At 41.5% G+C, this 26,835-nt stretch overlaps 1 protein-coding gene across 1 annotated transcript in view; it reads left to right on the top strand.

Moving 5' to 3' along the window:
- LOC128657262 (gastrula zinc finger protein XlCGF26.1-like) overlaps positions 1-26,835 on the top strand; it is an 87,611-nt gene that overhangs the window by 36,243 nt on the left and 24,533 nt on the right. The window contains exons 4-5 of the mRNA XM_053711540.1: positions 8,061-8,187; positions 15,726-15,809. Of these exons, the coding sequence (XP_053567515.1) occupies positions 8,061-8,187; positions 15,726-15,809 (211 nt within the window). The remainder of the gene's footprint in view (positions 1-8,060; positions 8,188-15,725; positions 15,810-26,835) is intronic.

Raw genomic sequence — 26,835 nt, forward strand, 5'->3', positions numbered from 1 at the left:
AACTTGAAGCCAATTCTGTACCTTTCTGAAACAATGTTCTGAAACCAGAAATTGAGAACGGAATTGATCCAAATTGGCTATAGGTTTCTATAAGGCTTGGATATATTCCAAACTGGAAATAGTTTCCAAACTGATACCGCTCCTGAGGAAGAAAGATCAGGCTTTTGTTCCTTGTTGTAAGGAAAGGAACGAAAATGATTATTAGACCTAAATTTACCTTAGATTTTTTATCCTTTGGTAAAAAAGTTCCCTTCCTTCCAGAAACAGTTGAGATAATAATTTATTACCCTGGAAAGAAAGGGAAAGCAAAGTTGACTTAGAAGACATATCAGCATTCCAAGTTTAATCCATAAAGCTTTTCTAGCTAAAATAGCTAGAGACATATACCTGACATCAACTCTAATGATATAAAAAGATGGTATCACCAATAAAATTATTAGCATGTTATAGAATAATAATAATGCTATAAAATTATTATCTGTTACTTGTTGCGCTAAAACTTCTAACCAAAAAGTTGAAGCTGCAGCAACATCCGCTAAAAATATAGCAGGTCTAAGAAGATTACCTGAACATAAGTAAGCTTTTCTTAGAAAGGATTCAATTTTCCTATCTAAAGGATCCTTAAATGAAGTACTATCTGCCGTAGGAATAGTAGTACATTTAGCAGGGGTAGAGACAGCCCCATAACCTTAGGGATTTTGTCCCAAAAAACTCTAATCTGTCAGATGGCACAGGATATAATTGCTTAAACGTTTAGAAGGAGTAAAAGAATTACCCAAATTATTCCATTCCCTGGAAATTACTTCAGAAATAGCATCAGGGAGATTAAACACTTCTGGAATTACTACAGGAGATTTAAAAACCTTATTTAAACGTTTAGATTTAGTATCAAGAGGACCAGAATCCTCTATTTCTAATGCAATTAATACTTCTTTAAATAAAGAACCATTTATCAGTATCAGAATGATGGTGTTCATTTAAAAATTCATCTGAAAAAAGAGTTTTAAAAGACTTTTATGTAAACTAGAAGGAGAAATAACAGACATAGCCTTCTTAATGGATTTAAAAAATAAAATCTCTTATGTTTATCAGGAACACTCTGAAAATTAGATGTTGACGGAACAGCAACAGGTAATGTAACAGTACTAAAGGAAATTTTATCTGCATTAATAAGTTTGTCATGACATGCAATACAAACAACAGCTGGAGAAACAGATACCAAAAATTTATAGCAGATACACTTAGCTTGGTAGCTCCAGCACCGGGCAGTGATTTTCCTGAAGTATCTTCTGACTCAGTTGCAACGTGGAACATCTTGCAATATGTAATAGAAAAAACAACATATAAAGCAAAATTGATCAAATTCCTTAAATGACAGTTTCAGAAATGGGAAAAAAAATGCCATAGAACAAGCTTCTAGCAACCAGAAGCAATATAAAATGAAACTTAAATAATGTGGAGACAAAAGCGACGCCCATATTTTTTTAGCGCCAAATAAGACGCCCACATTATTTGGCGCCTAAATGCTTTTGGCGCCAAAAATGACGGCACATCCGGAACGCCGACATTTTTTGGCGCAAAAGAACGTCAAAAAAATGACGCAACTTCCGGCGACACGTATGACGCCGGAAACAGAAAAGATTTTTTGCGCCAAAAAAGTCCGCGCCAAGAATGACGCAATAAAATGAAGCATTTTCAGCCCCCGCGAGCCTAACAGCCCACAGGGAAAAAGTCAAATTTTTTAAGGTAAGAAAAAATGATTGATTCAAATGCATTATCCCAAATATGAAATTGACTGTCTGAAAAAAAGGAATGTTGAACATCCTGAGTCAAGGCAAATAAATGTTTGAATACATATATTTAGAACTTTATAACAAAGTGCCCAACCATAGCTTTAGACTGTCACAGAAAATAAGACTTACTTACCCCAGGACACTCATCTACATGTTTGTAGAAAGCCAAACCAGTACTGAAACGAAAATCAGCAGAGGTAATGGTATATATATAAGAGTATATCGTCGATCTGAAAAGGGAGGTAAGAGATGAATCTCCACGACCGATAACAGAGAACCTATGAAATAGACCCGGTAGAAGGAGATCATTGAATTCAAATAGGCAATACTCTCCTCACATCCCTCTGACATTCACTGCACGCTGAGAGGAAAACCGGGCCCCAACTTGCTGGGGAGCGCATATCAACGTAGAATCTAGCACAAACTTACTTCACCACCTCCATAGGAGGCAAAGTTTGTAAAACTGAATTGTGGGTGTGGTGAGGGGTGTATTTATAGGCATTTTAAGGTTTGGGAAACTTTGCCCCTCCTGGTAGGAATGTATATCCCATACGTCACTAGCTCAGGGACTCTTGCTAATTACATGAAAGAAAGTTTATTTTTAAATGGTACCGGAGTTGTACTATTTTTGTCCCAGGCAGAAAATAGAAGAAGAATCTGCCTGTGATTTCTATGATCTTAGCAGGTTGTAACTAAGATCCATTGCTGTTCTCACACATAACTGAAGAGAGAGGTAACTTCAGCTGGGGAATGGCGTGCAGGTTATCCTGCTATGTATGTGCAGTTAAAATTTTTTTTCTAGAGATGTAAATGCTAGAAAATGCTGCTGATACCAGATTTATGTACTGTAAGCCTGAATACAGTGATTTAATAGCGACTGGTATCATGCTTACTGTCAGAGGTAATACTCTTATACATTTTCAATTCCTGTTATATAAAACGTTTGCTGGAAGTGTTTAAACGTTTTTATATATGTTCTGGTGATAAAACTTTATTGGGGCCTAGTTTTTTTCCACATGGCTGGCTTAAATTTGCATAGAAACAGTTTTCTTAGGCTTTCCACTGTTTAGACATGAGTGGGAGGGGCCTAATTTAGCGCTTAAGTCTGCAGTAACTTTTACAGACTGAGACATCCAGCTTTCCTCAAGAAGTCCCCTGAATGCTCTAGGACATCTCTAAAGGGCTCTTAGGCTTTCCAAAGCCGTTTGTTTGGGAAGGTAGGGCCACAGCAGAGCTGTGGCAGTTTGTTGTGACTGTTAAAAAACGTCTATATTGTTTTTTTTTAATTAAGGGGTTAATCATCCATTTGCAAGTGGGTGCAATGCTCTGTTAGCTTATTATACACACTGTAAAAATTTTGTTTGATTTACTGCTTTTTTTCACTGTTTTTCAAATTCTGACCTTTTTTATTTTTCTTAAAGGCACAGTACCGTTTTTTTTTTATTTTTTGCTTGTTAACTTGCTTTAAAGTGTTTTCCAAGCTTGCTGGTCTCATTGCTAGTCTGTTTAAACATGTCTGACATAGAGGAAACTCCTTGTTCATTATGTTTAGAAGACATGGTGGAACCCCCTCTTAGAATGTGTACCAAATGTACTGATTTCACTTTAAGTAATAAAGACCATATTCTGTCTTTAAAAAATTTATCACCAGAGGAATCTGACGAGGGGGAAGTTATGCCGACTAACTCGCCCCACGTGTCAGACCCTTTGACTCCTGCTCAAGGGACTCACGCTCAAATGGCGCCAAGTACATCTAGGGCGCCAAAAGCGTTTACTTTACAAGAAATGGCGGCGGTCATGGATAATACACTGTCGGCGGTATTATCCAGACTACCTGGGTTACGAGGAAAGCGAGACAGCTCTGGAGTTAGAAGAAATACAGAGCATACTGACGCTTTAAGAGCTATGTCTGATACTCCCTCACAATATGCAGAAGCTGAGGAAGGAGAGCTTCTTTCTGTGGGTGATGTTTCTGACTCAGGGAAGAGGATTCAACCTGATTCTGATATGTCAACATTTAAATTTAAGCTTGAACACCTCCATATTGCTCAGGGAGGTTTTAGCTGCTCTGAATGACTGTGATACAATTGCAGTGCAGAGAAATTGTGTAGATTGGATAAATACTATGCAGTGCCGGTGTGCACTGATGTTTTTCCAATACCTAAAAGGTTTACAGAAATTATTACTAAGGAATGGGATAGACCAGGTGTGCCGTTCTCTCCCCCTCCTATTTTTAAGAAAATGTTTCCAATAGATGCCACCACACGGGACTTATGGCAGACAGTCCCTAAGGTGGAGGGAGCAGTTTCTACCCTAGCTAAGCGTACTACTATCCCTGTCGAGGACAGTTGTGCTTTCTCAGATCCAATGGATAAAAAGTTAGAAGGTTACCTTAAGAAAATCTTTATTCAACAAGGTTTTATTCTACAGCCCCTTGCATGCATTGCCCCAGTCACTGCTGCTGCGGCTTTCTGGTTTGAGTCTCTGGAAGAGGCTTTACAGGTAGAGACCCCATTGGATGACATACTTGACAAGCTTAGAGCACTTAAGCTAGCCAATTCTTTTGTTTCTGATGCCATTGTTCATTTGACTAAACTAACGGCTAAGAATTCTGGTTTTGCTATTCAGGCGCGCAGGGCGATATAGCTTAAATCATGGTCAGCTGACATTACTTCAAAGTCTAAGCTGCTTAACATTCCCTTCAAGGGGCAAACCCTATTCGGGCCTGGTTTGAAGGAGATCATTTCTGATATCACTGGAGGAAAAGGTCATGCCCTTCCTCAGGATAGGTCCAAATCAAGGGCCAAACAGACTAATTTTTGTGCCTTTCGAAACTTTAAGGCGAGTGCGGCATCAATGTCCTCTAATGCAAAACAAGAGGGAACTTTTGCCCAGTCCAAGTCGGTCTGGAGACCTAACCAGACCTGGAACAAAGGTAAGCAGGCCAAAAAGCCTGCTGCTGCCTCAAAGACAGCATGAAGGATCGGCCCCCTATCCGGTAACGGATCTAGTAGTGGGCAGACTTTCACTTTTCGCCCAGGCTTGGGCAAGAGATGTCCAGGATCCCTGGACGTTGGAAATTGTATCCCAGGGATATCTTCTGGACTTCAGAGCTTCTCCTCCAAAAGGGAGATTTCACCTTTCACAATTATCTGCAAACCAGATAAAGAGAGAGGCATTCTTACACTGTGTTCAAGACCTCCTAGTTATGGGAGTGATCCATCCAGTTCCAAAGGAGGAACAGGGACAGGGATTTTACTCAAATCTGTTTGTGGTTCCCAAAAAAGAGGGAACCTTCAGACCAATTTTAGATCTCAAGATCCTAAACAAATTCCTCAGAGTCTCATCATTCAAGATGGAGACTATTCGTACCATCCTACCTATGATCCAGGAGGGTCAATACATGACTACTGTGGATTTAAAGGATGCTTATCTTCACATTCCGATACACAAAGATCATCATCGGTTTCTCAGGTTTGCCTTCCTAGACAGGCATTACCAGTTTGTAGCTCTTCCCTTTGGGTTAGCTACAGCCCCAAGAATCTTTACGAAGGTTCTGGGGTCACTTCTGGCGGTCCTAAGACCACGGGGCATAGCAGTGGCCCCTTATTTAGACGACATCCTGATACAGGCGTCAAATTTCAAAATTGCCAAGTCTCATACGGACATAGTTCTGGCATTTCTGAGGTCGCATGGGTGGAAGGTGAACGAAGAAAAGAGTTCTCTATCCCCTCTCACAAGGTCTCCTTTCTGGGAACTCTAATAGATTCTGTAGAAATGAGGATTTACCTGACAGAGTCCAGGTTATCAAAATTTCTAAATTCCTGCCGTGTTCTTTATTCCACTTCTCGCCCTTCGGTGGCTCAGTGTATGGAAGTAATTGGCTTAATGGTAGCGGCAATGGACATAGTGCCGTTTGCACGTCTACATCTCAGACGGCTGCATGCTCAGTCAGTGGAATGGGGATTACACAGATTTGTCCCCTCCACTAAATCTGGATCAAGAGACCAGGGATTCTCTTCTCTGGTGGCTATCTCGGGTCCATCTGTCCAAAGGTATGACCTTTCGCAGGCCAGATTAGACAATTGTAATGACAGATGCCAGCCTTCTAGGCTGGGGGGCAGTCTGGAACTCCCTGAAGGCTCAGGGATCGTGGACTCAGGAAGAGACACTCCTTCTAATAAACATTCTGGAACTAAGAGCGATATTCAATGCTCTTCAGGCTTGGCCTCAGTTAGCAACTCTGAGGTTCATCAGATTTCAGTCGGACAACATCACGACTGTGGCTTACATCAACCATCAAGGGGGAACAAGGAGTTCCCTAGCGATGTTAGAAGTCTCAAAGATAATTCGCTGGGCAGAGATTCACTCTTGCCACCTATCAGCTATCCATATCCCAGGTGTAGAGAACTGGGAGGCGGATTTTCATTGTTGGGGCAAACCAGAACTGGATCTCATGGCGTCTCGCCAGAACGCTAAACTTCCTTGTTACGGATCCAGGTCCAGGGATCCCAAGGCGACGCTGATAGATGCTCTAGCAGCACCTTGGTCTTTCAACCTGGCTTATGTGTTTCCACCGTTTCCTCTGCTCCCTCGTCTGATTGCCAAAATCAAGCAGGAGAGAGCATCAGTGATCTTAATAGCGCCTGCGTGGCCACGCAGGACTTGGTATGCAGATCTGGTGGACATGTCATCCTTTCCACCATGGACTCTGCCGCTGAGACAGGACCTTCTACTTCAGGGTCCTTTCAACCATCCAAATCTAATTCCTCTTAGACTGACTGCCTGGAGATTGAACGCTTGATTTTATCAAAGCGTGGCTTCTCCGAGTCAGTCATTGATACCTTAATTCAGGCACGAAAGCCTGTCACCAGGAAAATCTATCATAAGATATGGCGTAGATATCTTTATTGGTGTGAATCCAAGGGTTACTCATGGAGTAAAGTCAGGATTCCCAGGATATTATCTTTTCTCCAAGAAGGATTGGAAAAAGGATTGTCAGCTAGTTCCTTAAAGGGACAGATTTCTTCTCTGTCTATTCTTTTGCACAAGCGTCTGGCGGATGTTCCAGACGTCCAGGCATTTTGTCAGGCTTTAGTTAGAATCAAGCCTGTGTTTAAACCTGTTGCTCCGCCATGGAGTTTAAATTTGGTTCTTAAAGTTCTTCAAGGGGTTCCGTTTGAACCTCTTCATTCCATAGATATCAAACTTTTATCTTGGAAAGTTCTATTTTTGGTAGCTATTTCCTCGGCTCGTAGAGTTTCCGAGTTATCTGCCTTACAATGTGATTCCCCTTATCTGATCTTCCATGCAGATAAGGTAGTTTTGCGTACCAAACCTGGGTTTTTACCTAAGGTGGTATCTAATAAGAATATCAATCAGGAGATTGTTGTTCCGTCATTGTGTCCTAATCCTTCTTCAAAGAAGGAACGTCTATTACACAATCTTGACGTGGTTCGTGCTTTAAAGTATTATTTACAAGCTACTAAAGATTTTCGTCAAACATCTGCTTTGTTTGTTGTCTACTCTGGACAGAGGAAAGGCCAAAAGGCTTCGGCAACTTCTCTTTCGTTTTGGCTAAGAAGTATAATACGCTTAGCTTATGAGACTGCTGGCCAGCAGCCTCCTGAAAGGATTACAGCTCATTCCACTAGAGCTGTGGCTTCCACATGGGCCTTTAAAAATGAGGCTTCTGTTGAACAGATTTGCAAGGCGGCGACTTGGTCTTCGCTTCATAGCTTTTCAAAATTCTATAAATTTGATACTTTTGCTTCTTCGGAGGCTATTTTTGGGAGAAAGGTTTTACAGGCAGTGGTACCTTCCGTTTAAGTACCTGCCTTGTCCCTCCCTTCATCCGTGTACTTTAGCTTTGGTATTGGTATCCCACAAGTAATGGATGATCCGTGGACTGGATACACCTTACAAGAGAAAACATAATTTATTTTTACCTGATAAATGTATTTCTCTTTTGGTGTATCCAGTCCACGGCCCGCCCTGTCATTTTAAGGTAGGTATTTTTTAACTGTAAACTACAGTCACCACTGCACCCTATGGTTTCTCCTTTCTCTTGCTTGTCTTCGAATGACTGGATATGGCAGTTAGGGGAGGAGCTATATAGCAGCTCTGCTGTGGGTGATCCTCTTGCAACTTCCTGTTGGGAAGGAGAATATCCCACAAGTAATGGATGATCCGTGGACTGGATACACCACAAGAAAAATAAATTTATCAGGTAAGCATAAGTTATGTTTTTTATTGTTTTATTTTAAGGAACAAATGGAGTTTGATGAAGTTGCAGTTTATTTCTCGGAGGAGGAGTGGGGCTGTTTAACTGAAGAACAAAAAGAGCTTTATAAGGATGTGATGATGGAGAATTACCAGACCCTCAGCTCTCTAGGTAATAATTTATATAACTCTACAGGGAATGGGACAAAGAGGGAAACATATATAAGTGACTCATAATCTGGGCTTGTGTTAAACAGGTATAAAATCTGTGTGTTGTTTATTACAGACATTTGTTACTTAAAGGGACAGTAAACCAGAATTTTTATTGTTTTAAAAGATAGATAATCCCTTTATTACCCATTTCCCAGTTTTGCATAACCAACACAGTTATATTAATACTCTTTTTACCTATTTGATTATCTTGTATCTAAGCCTCTGCAAACTGCCCCTTTATTTCAGTTCTTTTGACAGACTTGCAGTTTAGCTAATCAGTGCTAGCTCCCAGATAATTTCACGTGCATGAGCACAGTGTTATCTATATGAAATACGTGAACTAACACCCTCTAGTGATGAAAAACTGTTAAAATGCATTCTGAAAAGAGGTGGCCTTCAAGGTCTAAGAAATTAGCATATGAACCTCCTAGGTTAAGCTTTCAACTAAGAATACCAAGAGAACAAAGCAAAATTGGTGATAAAAGTAAATTGGAAAATTAAATTCATGAGATATACAGCTCTGTGTACCCTTCTCTTGCACTGCTCCCTGCTTGCTCATCTAGCTGAGGTCCCACCACCTTTTATACATCACACTCTGTGCTACTGCCCATAGTGATCCTGTCATACATGTGTGTGATGTCATAACACACAGTGAGTGCCCAAAGTCATCGGTCCTTCTGGGTGCAGGAACCAGATACTAGTGGGGCTCAGTATCTGGCTATAGTCACCACTCATAGGGGCAGGTGACCCTTATTTCCAGTGCAGGGTCTCATGTCATTGTAAGCTGCAAGTGATAGCCATAGAAACAGAGACCTTATTATCTGCTTATATGTGTAATATTTACCTTTTTGTCAATATTCCCTAACATAACCCCCTAATCTAAATACCCCAAAACCGCCGGCCTCCACATCGCTACTAATAAAATAAACCCATTAACCCCTAAACCGCCGCCCCACATCACCACTAAGAAAATAAACCTATTAACCCCTAAACCGCCTGCTCCCCACATCGCTACTACTATAATAAACCTATTAACCCCTAAACCGCCGTCCCCTACATCGCAACACACTAAATTAAACTATTAACCCCTAAACCTAACTATTCCCTATACTTTAAATTAAATTTACAATATAACTATCTTAAAATAAATAAATAGCTTACCTGTGAAATAAAAAATAAAAAACTAAGCTTAAAGTGAATGTAAATTTTGATGCTAAAGGTTTTTAAAAATTCGATTAAAAACAGGCACTTTAATTCATCAAAATTTACATTTCACTTGTGTTGTGAAAAAATACTTACCTTTTAAACTTGACAGCCGCTCCAGCTTCCTACGGTCGTCGCAAGCCATTTCTGACATCAGAAATGATGGATCGGTCATCCTCCAATCACGGCTTCTCCCCTCCGGGAGAATCGGTGTCTGATTCAACGCCGTGATTGGAGGAAGCCAGATTCATCATTTTAGACCCAGGAAGAGGCTTTAAAACGGGCAGAGGAAGCTGGAGCGGCTGTCAAGATTAAAAGGTAAGTATTTTTTCACAACACAAGTGAAATGTAAATTTTGATGAATTAAAGTGCCCCTGTTTTTAATCAAATTTTTAAAAACCGGGCACTTTAGCATCAAAATTTACATTCACTTTAAACTATAAATTAACCTAACATTACTATATTAAGAAAAAAACGAAAAATAAAAAAACCTAAATTACAAGATTAAAAAAAACCTAACACTACGAAAAAAATAATAATAAAAATCTAACATTACTAAAAAAAAACAACAAAAAAACACTAACATTACGAAAAATAAAAAAAATCTAAAATTACAAAAATAATAAATGAAATTATCCAAAATAATAAAAATTAGACCTAATCTCATAGCCCTATAAAAACAAAAAAGTTACCCCAAAATAAAAGCAACCCCTAACCTATCAATAAACTACCAACAGCCCTTAAAAGCACTTTATGTAGGGCATTGCCCTAAGTTAAACAGCTCTTTTACCTAAAATAATTACAAAGTCCCACCTAAAAGTAAACCTCCCCCATCCAACCAACCCCCCAAAATAAAACACCTAAGTCTAAAAAACCTAAGCTACCCATTGCCCCTAAAGGGGCATTTGTATGGGAATTGCCCTTTAAAAGGGCATTCAGCTCTTTTTCGCCAATTAAAAAATTCTAACCCCCAAATAGGCACTCGCCATTCCTGAAGTCCGGCAGAGAAAGTCTTCTTCTTTCAGGTGGCGACATCTTCATCCAGTGTGGGGACCTCTTCTATCTTCATCCAGGAACGAAGGCGGAGCAGAGGTGACCGCGGAACAGGACTGGCGACCACGGAGCCATCCAGCGTGGAGGATGCTCTTCATGCGATCGTCCGCGGGGACCTCTTCTCTCTTCATCCAGGGCGAAGGTGGCACGGAGCAGAGGTGACCGAGTAACAGGACCAGCGACCGCGGAGCCATCCGCATAGAGGATCCTCTTCGTACGATCGTCTGCCGCATACTGAAGATTGAATGCAAGGTACCCCTTTTATATTGGGGTACCGTTGCTGTTCAAATCAGCCAATAGTATTTAAGCAGCTTTCATCCTATTGGCTGATTTGAAATTTTTTCAGCCAATAGGAATGCAACGGTACCCCAATATAAAAGGGGTACCTTGCATTCAATCTTCAGTGTGCAGCGACAATCGTACGAAGAGGATCCTCCACGCTGGATGGCCGGTCCTGTTACTCTTCACCTCCGCTCCGTGCCGCCTTTGTCCTGGAAAAAGATAGAAGAGTTCCCCGCGCTGGATGAAGATGTCACCGCCTGGAAGAAGACCTTCTCTGCCAGACTTCAGGAACGGTGATTACCTATTTGGGTTGGACTTTTTTTTTTTAAATTAGGGCTTTTTTTATTTTAATGGGCAAAAAAGAGCTGAATGCCCTTTTAAGGGCAATGCCCATACAAATGCTCCTTTAGGGGCAATGGGTAGGTTAGGGGGTGTTTTTATTTTGTGGTGGCTTTTTTGTTTATATAGGGCTATTAGATTAGGTTTAATTTTTATTATTTTGGATTATTTTTTGTAATCCTTTTTTTTTTTTTTTTTTTTTTTTTTATCTTTTAAAAAAAAAATAATTTCCGTTTATTTTATTAATATAGTAATGTTAGGTTAATTTATAGTTTAAGCTTAGTTTTTATTTATTTTAAGATAGTTATATTGTAAATTTAATTTAAAGTATAGGGGATAGTTAGGTTTAGGGGTTAATAGTTTAATTTAGTGTGTTGCAGTGTGGGGGGCCGTCGGTTTAGGGGTATAGGTTTATTATATTATTTGCTAAGTGGGGGATGGCGGTTTAGGGGTTAATAGATTTATTTACTGTTGGCGATGTGGGTGAGTGGGTGGCGGATTAGGGTTTAATAGGTTTAGTGTACTTTGTAACATTTTAGTTATGAGTTTTGTGAAACATTTTTGTTTCACAAAATCCATATCTACTGGTCTCAGATCATGGAATGGATCAGGGCAGTATAGGCTATAACGCAAGCATTTTAGCCGGACCACACAACCTTTTAATATGGCGCCAATTTTTCAGCGGTATAGCTGTACTGCACCAAACCGCAAAACTTGTAATCTAGCTAAATGCTAACGGCTAGATTTACAGTTTTGTCGGTAACGACCCGCGTAGCTAACGCTGGGTTTTTTTTTTCCCGCACCTTTTAAATACCGCTGGTATTTAAAGTTCACAGAATGGCTGCGTTAGGCTCCAAAAAAGGAGCGTAGAGCATAATTTACCGCCACTGCTTACGGACGCGGCCAGCTTCAAAAACGTGCTTGTGCACGATTCCCCCATAGGAAACAATGGGGCAGTTTGAGCTGAAAAAAAACCTAACACCTGCAAAAAAGCAGCGTTCAGCTCCTAACGCAGCCCCATTGTTTCCTATGGGGAAACACTTCCTAAGTCTGCATCTAACACCCTAACATGTACCCCGAGTCTACAAACCCCTAACCTTACACTTATTAACCCCTAATCTGCCGCCCCCACTATCGCTGACACCTGCATATTTTTTTTAACCCCTAATCTGCCGCTCCGTACACCGCCGCAACCTACATTATACCTATGTACCCCTAATCTGCTGCCCCTAACACCGCCGACCCCTATATTATATTTATTAACCCCTAATCTGCCCCCCACAACGTCGCCGCCAGCTACCTACAATAATTAACCCCTAATCTGCCGACCGGACCTCACCGCTACTCTATTAAATTTATTAACCCCTAAAGCTAAGTCTAACACTAACACCCCCCTAAGTTATCTAACGAAATAAATTAACTCTTATTAAATAAATTAATCCTATTTAAAGCTAAATACTTACCTGTAAAATAAACCCTAATTTAGCTACAATATAACTAATAATTATATTGTAGCTATTTTAGGATTAATATTTATTTTACAGGCAACTTTGTAATTAATTTAACCAGGTGCAATAGCTATTAAATAGTTAATAACTATTTAATAGCTACCTAGTTAAAATAATTACAAAATTACCTGTAAAATAAATCCTAACCTAAGTTACAATTAAACCTAACACTACACTATCAATAAATTAATTACATAAAATACCTACAAATAAATACAATTAAATAAACTAACTAAAGTACAAAAAATAAAAAAAGAACTGTTACAAAAAATAAAAAAATAATTTACAAACATTAGAAAAATATTACAACAATTTTAAGCTAATTACACCTACTCTAAGCCCCCTAATAAAATAACAAAGCCCCCCAAAATAAAAAAAATGCCCTACCCTATTCTAAAATTAAAATAGAAAAGCTCTTTTACCTTATCAGCCCTTAAAAGGGCCTTTTGCGGGGCATGCCCCAAAGAAAACAGCTCTTTTGCCTGTAAAAAAAAACATACAATACCCCCCCCAACATTACAACCCACCACCCACATACCCCTAATCTAACCCAAACCCCCCTTAAATAAACCTAACACTAAGCCCCTGAAGATGATCCTACCTTATCTTCACCACGACGGGTATCACCGATCCGTCCAGGCTCCGAAGTCTTCATCCAAGCCCAAGCGGGGGCTGAAGATGTCCATGATCCGGCTGAAGTCTTCTATCAAGCGGCATCTTCAATCTTCTTTCTTCCGGATCCATCTTCATCCCGCCGACGCGGAACATCCTTCTTCACCGACGACTTCCCGACGAATGACGGTTCCTTTAAGGGACTATATCAGCCAATCGGATTGAACTTCAATCTGATTGGCTGATTCTATCAGCCAATCAGAATTTTCCTACCTTAATTCCGATTGGCTGAAAGAATCCTATCAGCCAATCGGAATTTGAGGGACGCCATCTTGGATGACGTCCCTTAAAGGAACCGTCATTCGTTGGGAAGTCTTCGGCCAGGATGGATGTTCCGCGTCGGCGGGATGAAGATGGATCCGGAAGAAAGAAGATTGAAGATGCCGCTTGATAGAAGACTTCAGCCGGATCATGGACCTCTTCAGCTCCCGCTTGGGCCAAGACTTCAGCCGGATCATGGACATCTTCAACCCCCGCTTGGGCCAAGACTTCAGCCGCATCATGGACATCTTCAGCCCCCGCTTGGGCTTGGATGAAGACTTCGGAGCCTGGACCGATCTGTGATACCCGGCGTGGTGAAGACAAGGTAGGGAGATCTTCAGGGGCTTAGTGTTAGGTTTATTTAAGGGGGGTTTAGGTTAGATTAGGGGTATGTGGGTGGTGGGTTGTAATGTTGGGGGGGGTATTGTATGGTTTTTTTTTTTACAGGCAAAAGAGCCGTTTTCTTTGGGGCATGCCCCGCAAAAGGCCCTTTTAAGGGCTGGTAAGGTAAAAGAGCTTTTCTATTTTAATTTTAGAATAGGGTAGGGCATTTTTTTATTTTGGGGGGGCTTTGTTATTTTATTAGGGGGCTTAGAGTAGGTGAAATTAGCTTAAAATTGTAATATTTTTCTAATGTTTGTAAATTATTTTTTTATTTTTTGTAACTTAGTTCTTTTTTTATTTTTTGTACTTTAGTAAGTTTATTTAATTGTAGATAATTGTAAGTATTTGTATGTAATTAATTTATTTATAGTGTAGTGTTAGGTTTAATTGTAACTTAGGTTAGGATTTATTTTACAGGTAATTTTGTAATTATTTTAACTAGGTAGCTATTAAATAGTTATTAACTATTTAATAGCTATGGTACCTGGTTAAAATAATTACAAAGTTGCCTGTAAAATAAATATTAATCCTAAAATAGCTACAATGTAATTATAATTTATATTGTAGCTATATTAGGGTTTATTTTACAGGTAAGTATTTAGCTTTAAATGGGAATAATTTATTTAATAAGATTTATTTTATTTCGTTAGATAAAAATTATATTTAATTTAGGGGGGTGTTAGGGTTAGACTTAGCTTTAGGGGTTAATAAATTTAATAGTAGCGGTGAGGTCCGGTCGGCAGATTAGGGGTTAATACTTGAAGTTAGGTGTCGGTGATGTTAGGGAGGGCAGATTAGGAGTTAATACTATTTATTATAGGGTTATTGAGGCGGGAGTGAGGCGGATTAGGGGTTAATACATTTATTATAGTAGCGGTGAGGTCCGGTCGGCAGATTAGGGGTTAATAATTGTAGGTAGGTGGTGGCGACGTTGGGGGCGGCAGATTAGGGGTTAATAAATATAATATAGGGGTCGGCGGTGTTAGGGGCAGCAGATTAGGGGTACATAAGGATAACGTAGGTGGTGGCGGTGTGCGGTCGGCAGATTAGGGGTTAAAAAAATGTAATAGAGTGGCGGCGATGTGGGGGGACCTCGGTTTAGGGGTGCATAGGTAGTTTATGGGTGTTAGTGTACTGTAGAGCACAGTAGTTAAGAGCTTTATGAACCGGCGTTAGCCCAGAAAGCTCTTAACTCCTGGCTTTTCTCTGCGGCTGGAGTTTTGTCGTTAGATTTCTAACGCTCACTTCAGCCAAGACTCTAAATACCGACGTTAGAAAGATCCCATTGAAAAGATAGGATACGTAAATGGCGTAGGGGGATCTGCGGTATGGAAAAGTCGCGGCTGGAAAGTGAGCATTAGACCCTTACCTACACGACTCTAAATACCAGTGGTAGCCCAAAACCAGCGTTAGGAGCCTCTAACGCTGGTTTTGACGGCTAACGCAGAACTCTAAATCTAGGCGTAATTATGTAATATATATGCAACTTTATCAGAATATGGATTGTGTGTATTTTAAATACAAATCTCTTACATTAAAATTGGGTCATAGAAATATGAAAATGAGAAAATCAAACTGGGTTTTATAACGTATATTTATTTTTATACTTTTCTTTTTTGCTATAAAATAAAATCTTTTACTCCTAAACCTGTTTGTGATAAAGTTAAAATAACTTTCAGCAGCAGGACCTGTGAATCTTCATTTTACTTAGTAACCAGCTAATGGTAATTTATTTCTTTTTTGGCACCATATAGTGGTTTCCTTCTCACATTATCTGTGATTTATGTCTATACAGGATATGTTCGCGTGAAACCTTTACTTGTTACAAAGATTGAGCACAGAGAGGAGCCGTATGTGAGCAGCTTTCCAATTAAAAAAGGTGAGTAATAAATTCCTATGTGACAGTTTACCATGAAGTAACTTTTCTTGTTTAGTAAATGAAAGTGATGGTAAACTCACGCTTATGAATTTTAATACTTTGGATGTTCTCCTCGATATGTGCACAGTGATGCCTGAATTTTTTTTAAAATAAACTTTTTTTTTCTCAATTAAAATATTACTTATTAAATAATTTAATTGAAAAACTTTTATTTTAAAAAAATTCAGGCATCACAGTGTACATATCGAGGAGAACATCCAAAGTATTAACATTCATAAGCTTGAGTTTACCATCACTTTAATCTGCTGTAGGCCATATATCTTGACTCACCCTAATAGCACTCGCCAACAAAGAGTTGTTTCCTTTAAGGAGGATGGACAGAAACACAGAGCCTCTCCTGGTACCTAATGCTATTCTTTTTGTTCCGCTCTCCTAATAAAATGGGCAGTTAGGACTATTACGTGATAACATATTTATTTATTTACTGGTGCAAATAACTGTATATGGGCACTTTATTTATGTGTTACTTGTAGTAACTGGAGTTGCTGCTTTCTGTTGTATGGAACCTGGATCGTTTTTTTTTTTTTTTTTTTACTACTACGCCATTATTATCTACATTTATCAGAAAATGTTTATTTTGCTTTTGGTCTAAATGTCTGAGAGTCTATTGGGAAGATACATGTATAGTGTTAATTGTATGTTTTACTCATTACAAACCTTACGCCTAGATTTAGAGTTTTGTCGGTAAAGACCCGCGTAGCTAACGCTGCTTTTTTTCCAGTGCACCCTTAAGACAACGCTGGTATTTAGAGTTGTCTGAGTGGCTGCGTTAGGCTCAGAAAAGGGAGCGTTGAGCATAATTTAGCTCCACTTCAACCCTCAATACCAGCGTTGCCTACGGTAGCGGTAAGCTGGAAAAACGTGCTCGTGCACGATATCCCCATAGGAAACAATGGGGCTGAGCTGGCTGCAAAAAAACGTAACACCTGCAAAAAAGCAGCATTCATCTCCTAACGCAGCCCCATTGTTTCCTATGGGGAAACACTCTCTAAGTCTGCACCTAACACCCTAACATGAACCCCGAGTCTAAACACCCCTAACCTGACACTTATTAACCCCTAATCTGCCACCCCCGCTATCGCTGACACCTGCATTATACTATTAACCCCTAATCTGCCGCTCCGGACACCACCCCAACCTACATTATAGTTATGAACCCCTAATCTGCTGCCCCTAACACCGCCGACACCTATATTATATTTATTAACCCCTAAACTGCCCCCCCAATGTCGCCGCTACCTAACTACAATTATTAAGCCCTAATCTGCCGACCGGACCTCGCCGCCACTATAATAAATGTATTAACCCCTAAACCGCCGCACTCCCGCCTCGCAAACACTATAATAAATTGTATTAACCCCTAATCTGCCCTCCCTAACGTCGCCGCCACCTACCTACAATTATTAACCCCTAATCTCCCGCCCGCAACGTCGCCGCTACTATAATAAATGTATTAACCCCTAAACCTAAGTCTAACCCTAACACCCCCCTAACATAAATATAATTTAAATAAAACAAAATAATATTCCTATAATTAAATAAATTAATCCTATTTAAAACTAAATACTTGCCTATCAAATAAACCCTAATATAGCTACAATATAAATAATAATTACATTGTAGCTATTTTAGGATTTATATTTATTTTACAGGCAACTTTGTATTTATTTTAACTAGGTACAATAGCTATTAAATAGTTATGAACTATTTAATAGCTACCTAGTTAAAATAATTACAAAATTACCTGTAAAATAAATCCTAACCTAAGTTACAATTAAACCTAACACTACACTATCATTAAATGAATTAAATAAATTAACTACAATTACCTACAATTACATTTAATTAAATAAACTAATCTATAATACAAAAAAACCCACTAAAATACAGAAAATAAAAAAATATTACAAGAAGTTTAAACTAATTACACCTAATCTAAGCCCCCTTATAAAATAATTAAGCCCCCAAAATAAAAAAATGCCCTACCCTATTCTAAATTACAAAGTAATCAGCTATTTTACTAGCCCTAGGGCTTTTTGCGGGGCATTGCCCCAAAGTAATCAGCTCTTTTACCTGTAAAAAAAAAAAAATACTACCCCCCAACATTAAAACCCACCACCCACAAACCCCTACTCTAACCCACCCAATCCCCCCTTAAAAAAAACTAACACTAACCCCTGAAGATCTCCCTACCTTGAGCCGTCTTCACCCAGCCGAGCCGAATTCTTCATCCAATCCGGGCGATGTGGTCCTCCATCCGGGCGAAGTCTTGATCCAAGCGGCAAAGAAGAGGTCCTCCATCCGGGCGATGTCTTCCTCCAAGCGGCATCTTCTAACTTCTTTCTTCTGGCTCCATCTTCAGACCGCCGACGGTGAACATCCACCTTCCCCGATGGACTAACGACGAATGACGGTTCCTTTAAGGGACGTCATCTAAGATGGCGTCCCTCGATTTCCGATTGGCTGATAGGATTCTATCAGCCAATCGGAATTAAGGTAGGAAAAATCTGATTGGCTGATTCAATCAGCCAATCGGATTGAGCTCGCATTCTATTGGCTGATTGGAATAGCCAATAGAATGCGAGCTCAATCCGATTGGCTGATTGAATCAGCCAATCGGATTGAACTTCAATCTGATTGGCTTATTGAATCAGCCAATCAGATTTTTCCTACCTTAATTCCAATTGGCTGATAGAATTCCTATCAGCCAATTGGAATTCGAGGGACGCCATCTTGTATGACGTCCCTTAAAGGAACCGTCGTTAGTCCATCGGGGAAGGTGGATGTTCCGCGTCGGCGGTCTGAAGATGGAGCCGGAAGATAGAAGATGCCGCTTGGAGGAAGACATCGCCCTCCTTTAAGGGACGTCATCCAAGATGGCGTCCCTCAAATTCCGATTGGCTGATAGGATTCTATCAGCCAATCGGAATCCGTGCTCTTTATTCCACTTCTCAGCCGTCAGTGGCTCAGTGTATGGAAGTAATCGGCTTAATGGTAGCGGCAATGGACATAGTTCCGTTTGCCCGCCTACATCTCAGACCACTGCAACTTTGCATGCTCAATCAGTGGAATGGGGATTACACAGATTTGTCCCCTCTGCTAAATCTGGATCAAGAGACCAGGGATTCTCTTCTCTGGTGGCTATCTCGGGTCCATCTGTCCAGGGGAATGAGCTTCCGCAGGCCAGAATGGACTATAGTGACGACAGATACCAGCCTTCTGGGCTGGGGCGCAGTCTGGAACTCCCTGAAGGCTCAGGGTTCGTGGACTCAGGAGGAAGCCCTCCTTCCGATAAACATTCTGGAACTAAGAGCAATATTCAATGCTCTTCAGGCTTGGCCTCAGCTAGCTGCGGTCAGGTTCTTCAGATTTCAGTCGGACAACATCACGACTGTAGCCTATATCAACCATCAGGGGGTACAAGGAGCCCCCTGGCGATGTTGGAGGTTTCAAAGATAATTCTATGGGCAGAGGTTCACTCTTGCCATCTCTCAGCTATCCATATCCCAGGAGTAGAGAATTGGGAGGCGGATTTCTTAAGTCGGCAGACTTTTTATCCGGGGGAGTGGGAGCTCCATCCGGAGGTATTTGCCCAGTTGATTCAACTATGGGGCAAACCAGAACTGGATCTCATGGCATCTCGTCAGAACGCCAAGCTTCCTCGTTACGGGTCCAGGTCCAGAGATCCCAAGGCAGCGCTGATAGATGCTCTAGCAGCGCCCTGGTCCTTCAGCCTGGCTTATGTGTTTCCACGGTTTTCTCTGCTCCCTCGTCTGATTGCCAAGATCAAGCAGGAGAGAGCTTCGGTGATTTTGATAGCTCCTGCGTGGCCACGCAGGACTTGGTATGCAGATCTGGTGGACATGTCATCCTTTCCATCATGGACTCTGCCGCTGAGGCAGGACCTTCTACTTCAAGGTCCTTTCAAACATCCAAATCTAATTTCTCTGCGTCTGACTGCTTGGAGATTGAACGCTTGATTCTATTAAAGCGTGGTTTTTCCGAGTCGGTCATTGATACCTTAATTCAGGCTCGAAAGCCTGTCACCAGGAGAATCTATCATAAGATATGTTGTAAATATCTTCATTGGTGTGAATCCAAGGGTTACTCATGGAGTAAAGTCAGGATTCCTAGAATCTTATCCTTTCTCCAAGAGGGATTGGAGAAAGGATTGTCTGCTAGTTCCTTAAAGGGACAGATTTCTGCTCTGTCTATTCTTTTGCACAAGCGTCTGGCTGAGGTTCCAGACGTTCAGGCGTTTTGTCAGGCTTTAGTTAGAATTAAGCCTGTGTTTAAACCTGTTGCTCCGCCATGGAGTTTAAATTTAGTTCTTAAAGTTCTTCAAGGGGTTCCGTTTGAACCTTTGCATTCCATAGATATTAAACTTTTATCTTGGAAAGTTCTGTTTTTAGTAGCTATCTCCTCGGCTCGAAGAGTTTCGGAGTTATCTGCTTTACAGTGTGATTCCCCTTATCTGATTTTCCATGCAGATAAGGTAGTTTTGCGTACCAAACCTGGGTTTCTTCCTAAGGTGGTATCTAATAAGAACATCAATCAGGAGATTGTTGTTCCTTCATTATGTTCTAATCCTTCCTCAAAGAAGGAACGTCTTTTACACAATCTTGATGTGGTTTGTGCTTTAAAGTTTTATTTACAAGCTACGAAGGATTTTCGTCAAACATCTGCTTTGTTTGTTGTCTACTCTGGACAGAGGAGGGGCCAAAAGGCTTCGGCAATTTCTCTTTCTTTTTGGCTGAGAAGCATAATCCGCTTAGCTTATGAGACTGCTGGCCAGCAGCCTCCTGAAAGAATTACAGCTCATTCCACTAGAGCGGTGGCTTCCACATGGGCTTTTTTAAAATGAGGCCTCTGTTGAACAGATTTGTAAGGCGGCGACTTGGTCTTCGCTTCACACTTTTCTCCAACATAGGTGTGTCCGGTCCACGGCGTCATCCTTACTTGTGGGATATTCTCTTCCCCAACAGGAAATGGCAAAGAGCCCAGCAAAGCTGGTCACATGATCCCTCCTAGGCTCCGCCTACCCCAGTCATTCTCTTTGCCGTTGTACAGGCAACATCTCCACGGAGATGGCTTAGAGTTTTTTAGTGTTTAACTGTAGTTTTTCATTATTCAATCAAGAGTTTGTTATTTTCAAATAGTGCTGGTACGTACTATTTACTCAGAAACAGAAAAGAGATGAAGAATTCTGTTTGTATGAGGAAAATGATTTTAGCAACCGTAACTAAAATCCATGGCTGTTCCACACAGGACTGTTGAGAGCAATTAACTTCAGTTGGGGGAACAGAGTGCAGTCTCTTACTGCTTGAGGTATGACACATTCTAACAAGACGATGTAATGCTGGAAGCTGTCATTTTCCCTATGGGATCCGGTAAGCCATGTTTATTACGATTGTAAATAAGGGCTTCACAAGGGCTTATTTAAACTGTAGACTTTTTCTGGGCTAAATCGATTGATTATTAACACATATTTAGCCTTGAGGAATCATTTTATCTGGGTATTTTGATATAATAATATCGGCAGGCACTGTTTTAGACACCTTATTCTTTAGGGGCTTTCCCAAAGCATAGGCAGAGTCTCATTTTCGCGCCGGTGTTGCGCACTTGTTTTTGAGAGGCATGGCATGCAGTCGCATGTGAGAGGAGCTCTGATACTTATAAAGGACTTCTGAAGGCGTCATTTGGTATCGTATTCCCCTTTGGGTTTGGTTGGGTCTCAGCAAAGCAGATACCAGGGACTGTAAAGGGGTTAAAGCTTAAAACGGCTCCGGTTCCGTTATTTTAAGGGTTAAAGCTTCCAAAATTGGTGTGCAATATTTTCAAAGCTTTAAGACGCTGTGGTGAAAATTTGGTGAATTTTGAACAATTCCTTCATGTTTTTTCGCAATTGCAGTAATAAAGTGTGTTCAGTTTAAAATTTAAAGTGACAGTAACGGTTTTATTTTAAAACGTTTTTTGTACTTTCTGATCAAGTTTATGCCTGTTTAACATGTCTGAGCTACCAGATAGACTGTGTTCTGAATGTGGGGAAGCCAGAATTCCTATTCATTTAAATAAATGTGATTTATGTGATAATGACAATGATGCCCAAGATGATTCCTCAAGTGAGGGGAGTAAGCATGGTACTGCATCATTCCCTCCTTCGTCTACACGAGTCTTGCCCACTCAGGAGGCCCCTAGTACATCTAGCGCGCCAATACTCCTTACTATGCAACAATTAACGGCTGTAATGGATAATTCTGTCAAAAACATTTTAGCCAAAATGAACCCTTGTCAGCGTAAGCGTGGCTGCTCTGTTTTAGTTACTGAAGAGCATGACGACGCTGATATTAATATCTCTGAAGGGCCCCTAACCCAATCTGAGGGGGCCAGGGAGGTTTTGTCTGAGGGAGAAATTACTGATTTAGGGAACATTTCTCAGCAGGCTGAATCTGATGTGATTACATTTAAATTTAAATTGGAACATCTCCGCATTTTGCTTAAGGAGGTATTATCCACTCTGGATGATTGTGAAAATTTAGTCATCCCAGAGAAACTATGTAAAATGGACAAGTTCTTAGAGGTGCCGGGGCTCCCAGAAGCTTTTCCTATACCCAAGCGGGTGGCGGACATTGTTAATAAAGAATGGGAAAGGCCCGGTATTCCTTTCGTCCCTCCCCCCATATTTAAAAAATTGTTTCCTATGGTCGACCCTAGAAAGGACTTATGGCAGTCAGTCCCCAAGGTCGAGGGAGCGGTTTCTACTTTAAACAAACGCACCACTATTCCCATAGAGGATAGTTGTGCTTTCAAAGATCCTATGGATAAAAAATTAGAAGGTTTGCTTAAAAAGATGTTTGTTCAGCAGGGTTACCTTCTACAACCCATTTCATGCATTGTCCCTGTCACTACTGCCGCATATTTCTGGTTTGATGAACTGCTTAAGGTGCTCGATAGTGACTCTCCTCCTTATGAGGAGATTATGGACAGAATCAATGCTCTCAAATTGGCTAATTCTTTCACTCTAGACGCCTCTTTGCAATTGGCTAAGTTAGCGGCTAAGAACTCTGGGTTTGCTATTGTGGCGCGCAGAGCGCTTTGGTTGAAATCTTGGTCGGCTGATGCGTCTTCCAAGAACAAGCTACTAAACATTCCTTTCAAGGGGAAAACGTTGTTTGGTCCTGACTTGAAAGAGATTATCTCTGATATCACTGGGGGTAAGGGCCACGCCCTTCCTCAGGATCGGCCTTTCAAGGCAAAAAATAGACCTAATTTTCGTCCCTTTCGTAAAAACGGACCAGCCCAAGGTGCTACGTCCTCTAAGCAAGAGGGTAATTCTTCTCAGGCCAAGCCAGCTTGGAGACCAATGCAAGGCTGGAACAAGGGAAAGCAGGCCAAGAAACCTGCCACTGCTACCAAGACAGCATGAAATATTGGCCCCCGATCCGGGACCGGATCTGGTGGGGGGCAGACTCTCTCTCTTCGCTCAGGCTTGGGCAAGAGATGTTCTGGATCCTTGGGCGCTAGAAATAGTCTCCCAGGGTTATCTTCTGGAATTCAAGGGACTTCCCCCAAGGGGGAGGTTCCACAGGTCGCAGTTGTCTTCAGACCACATAAAAAGACAGGCGTTCTTACATTGTGTAGAAGACCTGTTAAAAATGGGAGTGATTCATCCTGTTCCATTAAGAGAACAAGGGATGGGGTTCTACTCCAATCTGTTCATAGTTCCCAAAAAAGAGGGAACGTTCAGACCAATCCTAGATCTCAAGATCTTAAACAAATTTCTCAAGGTCCCATCGTTCAAGATGGAAACCATTCGAACTATCCTTCCTTCCATCCAGGTAGGTCAATTCATGACCACGGTGGATTTAAAGGATGCGTATCTACATATTCCTATCCACAAGGAACATCATCGGTTCCTAAGGTTTGCATTCCTGGACAAACATTACCAGTTCGTGGCGCTTCCTTTCGGATTAGCCACTGCTCCAAGGATTTTCACAAAGGTACTAGGGTCCCTTCTAGCGGTGCTAAGACCAAGGGGCATTGCAGTAGTACCTTACCTGGACGACATTCTGATTCAAGCGTCGTCCCTTCCTCAAGCAAAGGCTCACACGGACATTGTCCTGGCCTTTCTCAGATCTCACGGCTGGAAAGTGAACGTGGAAAAGAGTTCTCTATCCCCGTCAACAAGGGTTCCCTTCTTGGGAACAATTATAGACTCCTTAGAAATGAGGATCTTTCTAACAGAGGCCAGAAAAACAAAGCTTCTGGACTCTTGTCGGATACTTCATTCCGTTCCTCTTCCTTCCATAGCTCAGTGCATGGAAGTGATCGGGTTGATGGTGGCGGCGATGGACATAGTTCCTTTTGCGCGCATTCATCTAAGACCATTACAACTGTGCATGCTCAGTCAGTGGAATGGGGACTATACAGACTTGTCTCCGAAGATACAAGTAAATCAGAGGACCAGAGACTCACTCCGTTGGTGGCTGTCCCTGGACAATCTGTCTCAAGGGATGATGTTCCACAGACCAGAGTGGGTCATTGTCACGACCGACGCCAGTCTGATAGGCTGGGGCGCGGTCTGGGGATCCCTGAAAGCTCAGGGTCTTTGGTCTCGGGAAGAATCTCTTCTACCGATTAATATTCTGGAACTGAGAGCGATATTCAATGCGCTCCAGGCCTGGCCCCAGCTTGCGAGGACCAGGTTCATTCGGTTTCAATCAGACAACATGACGACTGTTGCGTACATCAACCATCAGGGGGGAACAAGGAGTTCCCTAGCGATGGAAGAAGTAACCAAAATTATTCTTTGGGCGGAGTCTCACTCCTGCCACCTGTCTGCTATCCACATCCCAGGAGTGGAAAATTGGGAAGCGGATTTTCTGAGTCGTCAGACATTGCATCCGGGGGAGTGGGAACTCCATCCGGAAATCTTTGCCCAAGTCACTCACCTGTGGGGCATTCCAGACATGGATCTGATGGCCTCTCGTCAGAACTTCAAAGTTCCTTGCTACGGGGCCAGATCCAGGGATCCCAAGGCGGCTCTAGTGGATGCACTAGTAGCACCTTGGACCTTCAAACTAGCTTATGTGTTCCCGCCATTTCCTCTCATCCCCAGGCTGATAGCCAGGATCAAGCAGGAGAGGGCGTCGGTGATTTTGATAGCTCCTGCGTGGCCACGCAGGACTTGGTATGCAGATCTGGTGAATATGTCATCGGCTCCACCTTGGAAGCTACCTTTGAGACGAGACCTTCTTGTTCAGGGTCCATTCGAACATCCGAATCTGGTTTCACTCCAGCTGACTGCGTGGAGATTGAACGCTTGATTTTATCGAAGCGAGGGTTCTCAGATTCTGTGATCGATACTCTTGTTCAGGCCAGAAAGCCTGTGACTCGAAAGATTTACCACAAAATTTGGAAAAAATATATCTGTTGGTGTGAATCTAAAGGATTCCCTTGGGACAAGGTTAAGATTCCTAGGATTCTATCCTTCCTTCAAGAAGGATTGGAAAAAGGATTATCGGCAAGTTCCCTGAAGGGACAGATTTCTGCCTTGTCGGTATTACTTCACAAAAAGCTGGCAGCTGTGCCAGATGTTCAAGCCTTTGTTCAGGCTCTGGTTAGAATCAAGCCTGTTTACAAACCTTTGACTCCTCCTTGGAGTCTCAATTTAGTTCTTTCAGTTCTTCAGGGGGTTCCGTTTGAACCCTTACATTCCGTTGATATTAAGTTATTATCTTGGAAAGTTTTGTTTTTAGTTGCGATTTCTTCTGCTAGAAGAGTCTCAGAATTATCTGCTCTGCAGTGTTCTCCTCCTTATCTGGTGTTCCATGCAGATAAGGTGGTTTTACGTACTAAACCTGGTTTTCTTCCAAAAGTTGTTTCTAACAAAAACATTAACCAGGAGATTATCGTACCTTCTCTGTGTTCAAAACCAGTTTCAAAGAAGGAACGTTTGTTGCACAATTTGGATGTTGTTCGCGCTCTAAAATTCTATTTAGATGCTACAAAGGATTTTAGACAAACATCTTCCTTGTTTGTTGTTTATTCAGGTAAAAGGAGAGGTCAAAAAGCAACTTCTACCTCTCTCTCTTTTTGGATTAAAAGCATCATCAGATTGGCTTACGAGACTGCCGGACGGCAGCCTCCCGAAAGAATCACAGCTCATTCCACTAGGGCTGTGGCTTCCACATGGGCCTTCAAGAACGAGGCTTCTGTTGATCAGATATGTAGGGCAGCGACTTGGTCTTCACTGCACACTTTTACCAAATTTTACAAGTTTGATACTTTTGCTTCTTCTGAGGCTATTTTTGGGAGAAAGGTTTTGCAAGCCGTGGTGCCTTCCATTTAGGTGACCTGATTTGCTCCCTCCCTTCATCCGTGTCCTAAAGCTTTGGTATTGGTTCCCACAAGTAAGGATGACGCCGTGGACCGGACACACCTATGTTGGAGAAAACAGAATTTATGTTTACCTGATAAATTTCTTTCTCCAACGGTGTGTCCGGTCCACGGCCCGCCCTGGTTTTTTTAATCAGGTCTGATATTTTATTTTCTTTAACTACAGTCACCACGGTACCATATGGTTTCTCCTATGCAAATATTCCTCCTTAACGTCGGTCGAATGACTGGGGTAGGCGGAGCCTAGGAGGGATCATGTGACCAGCTTTGCTGGGCTCTTTGCCATTTCCTGTTGGGGAAGAGAATATCCCACAAGTAAGGATGACGCCGTGGACCGGACACACCGTTGGAGAAAGAAATTTATCAGGTAAACATAAATTCTGTTTTTTAAAATTCTACAAATTCAATACTTTTGCTTCTTCGGAGGCTATTTTTGGGAGAAAGGTCTTAAAGGCAGTGGTGCCTTCCTTTTAAGTTCCTGCCTTGTCCCTCCCTTCATCCGTGTCCTAAATCTTTGGTATTGGTATCCCACAAGTAATGGATGAACCCGTGGACTGGATACACCTTT

The sequence above is a fragment of the Bombina bombina genome, chromosome 4, assembly GCF_027579735.1.
Source record: "Bombina bombina isolate aBomBom1 chromosome 4, aBomBom1.pri, whole genome shotgun sequence".
NCBI lineage: Eukaryota > Metazoa > Chordata > Amphibia > Anura > Bombinatoridae > Bombina > Bombina bombina.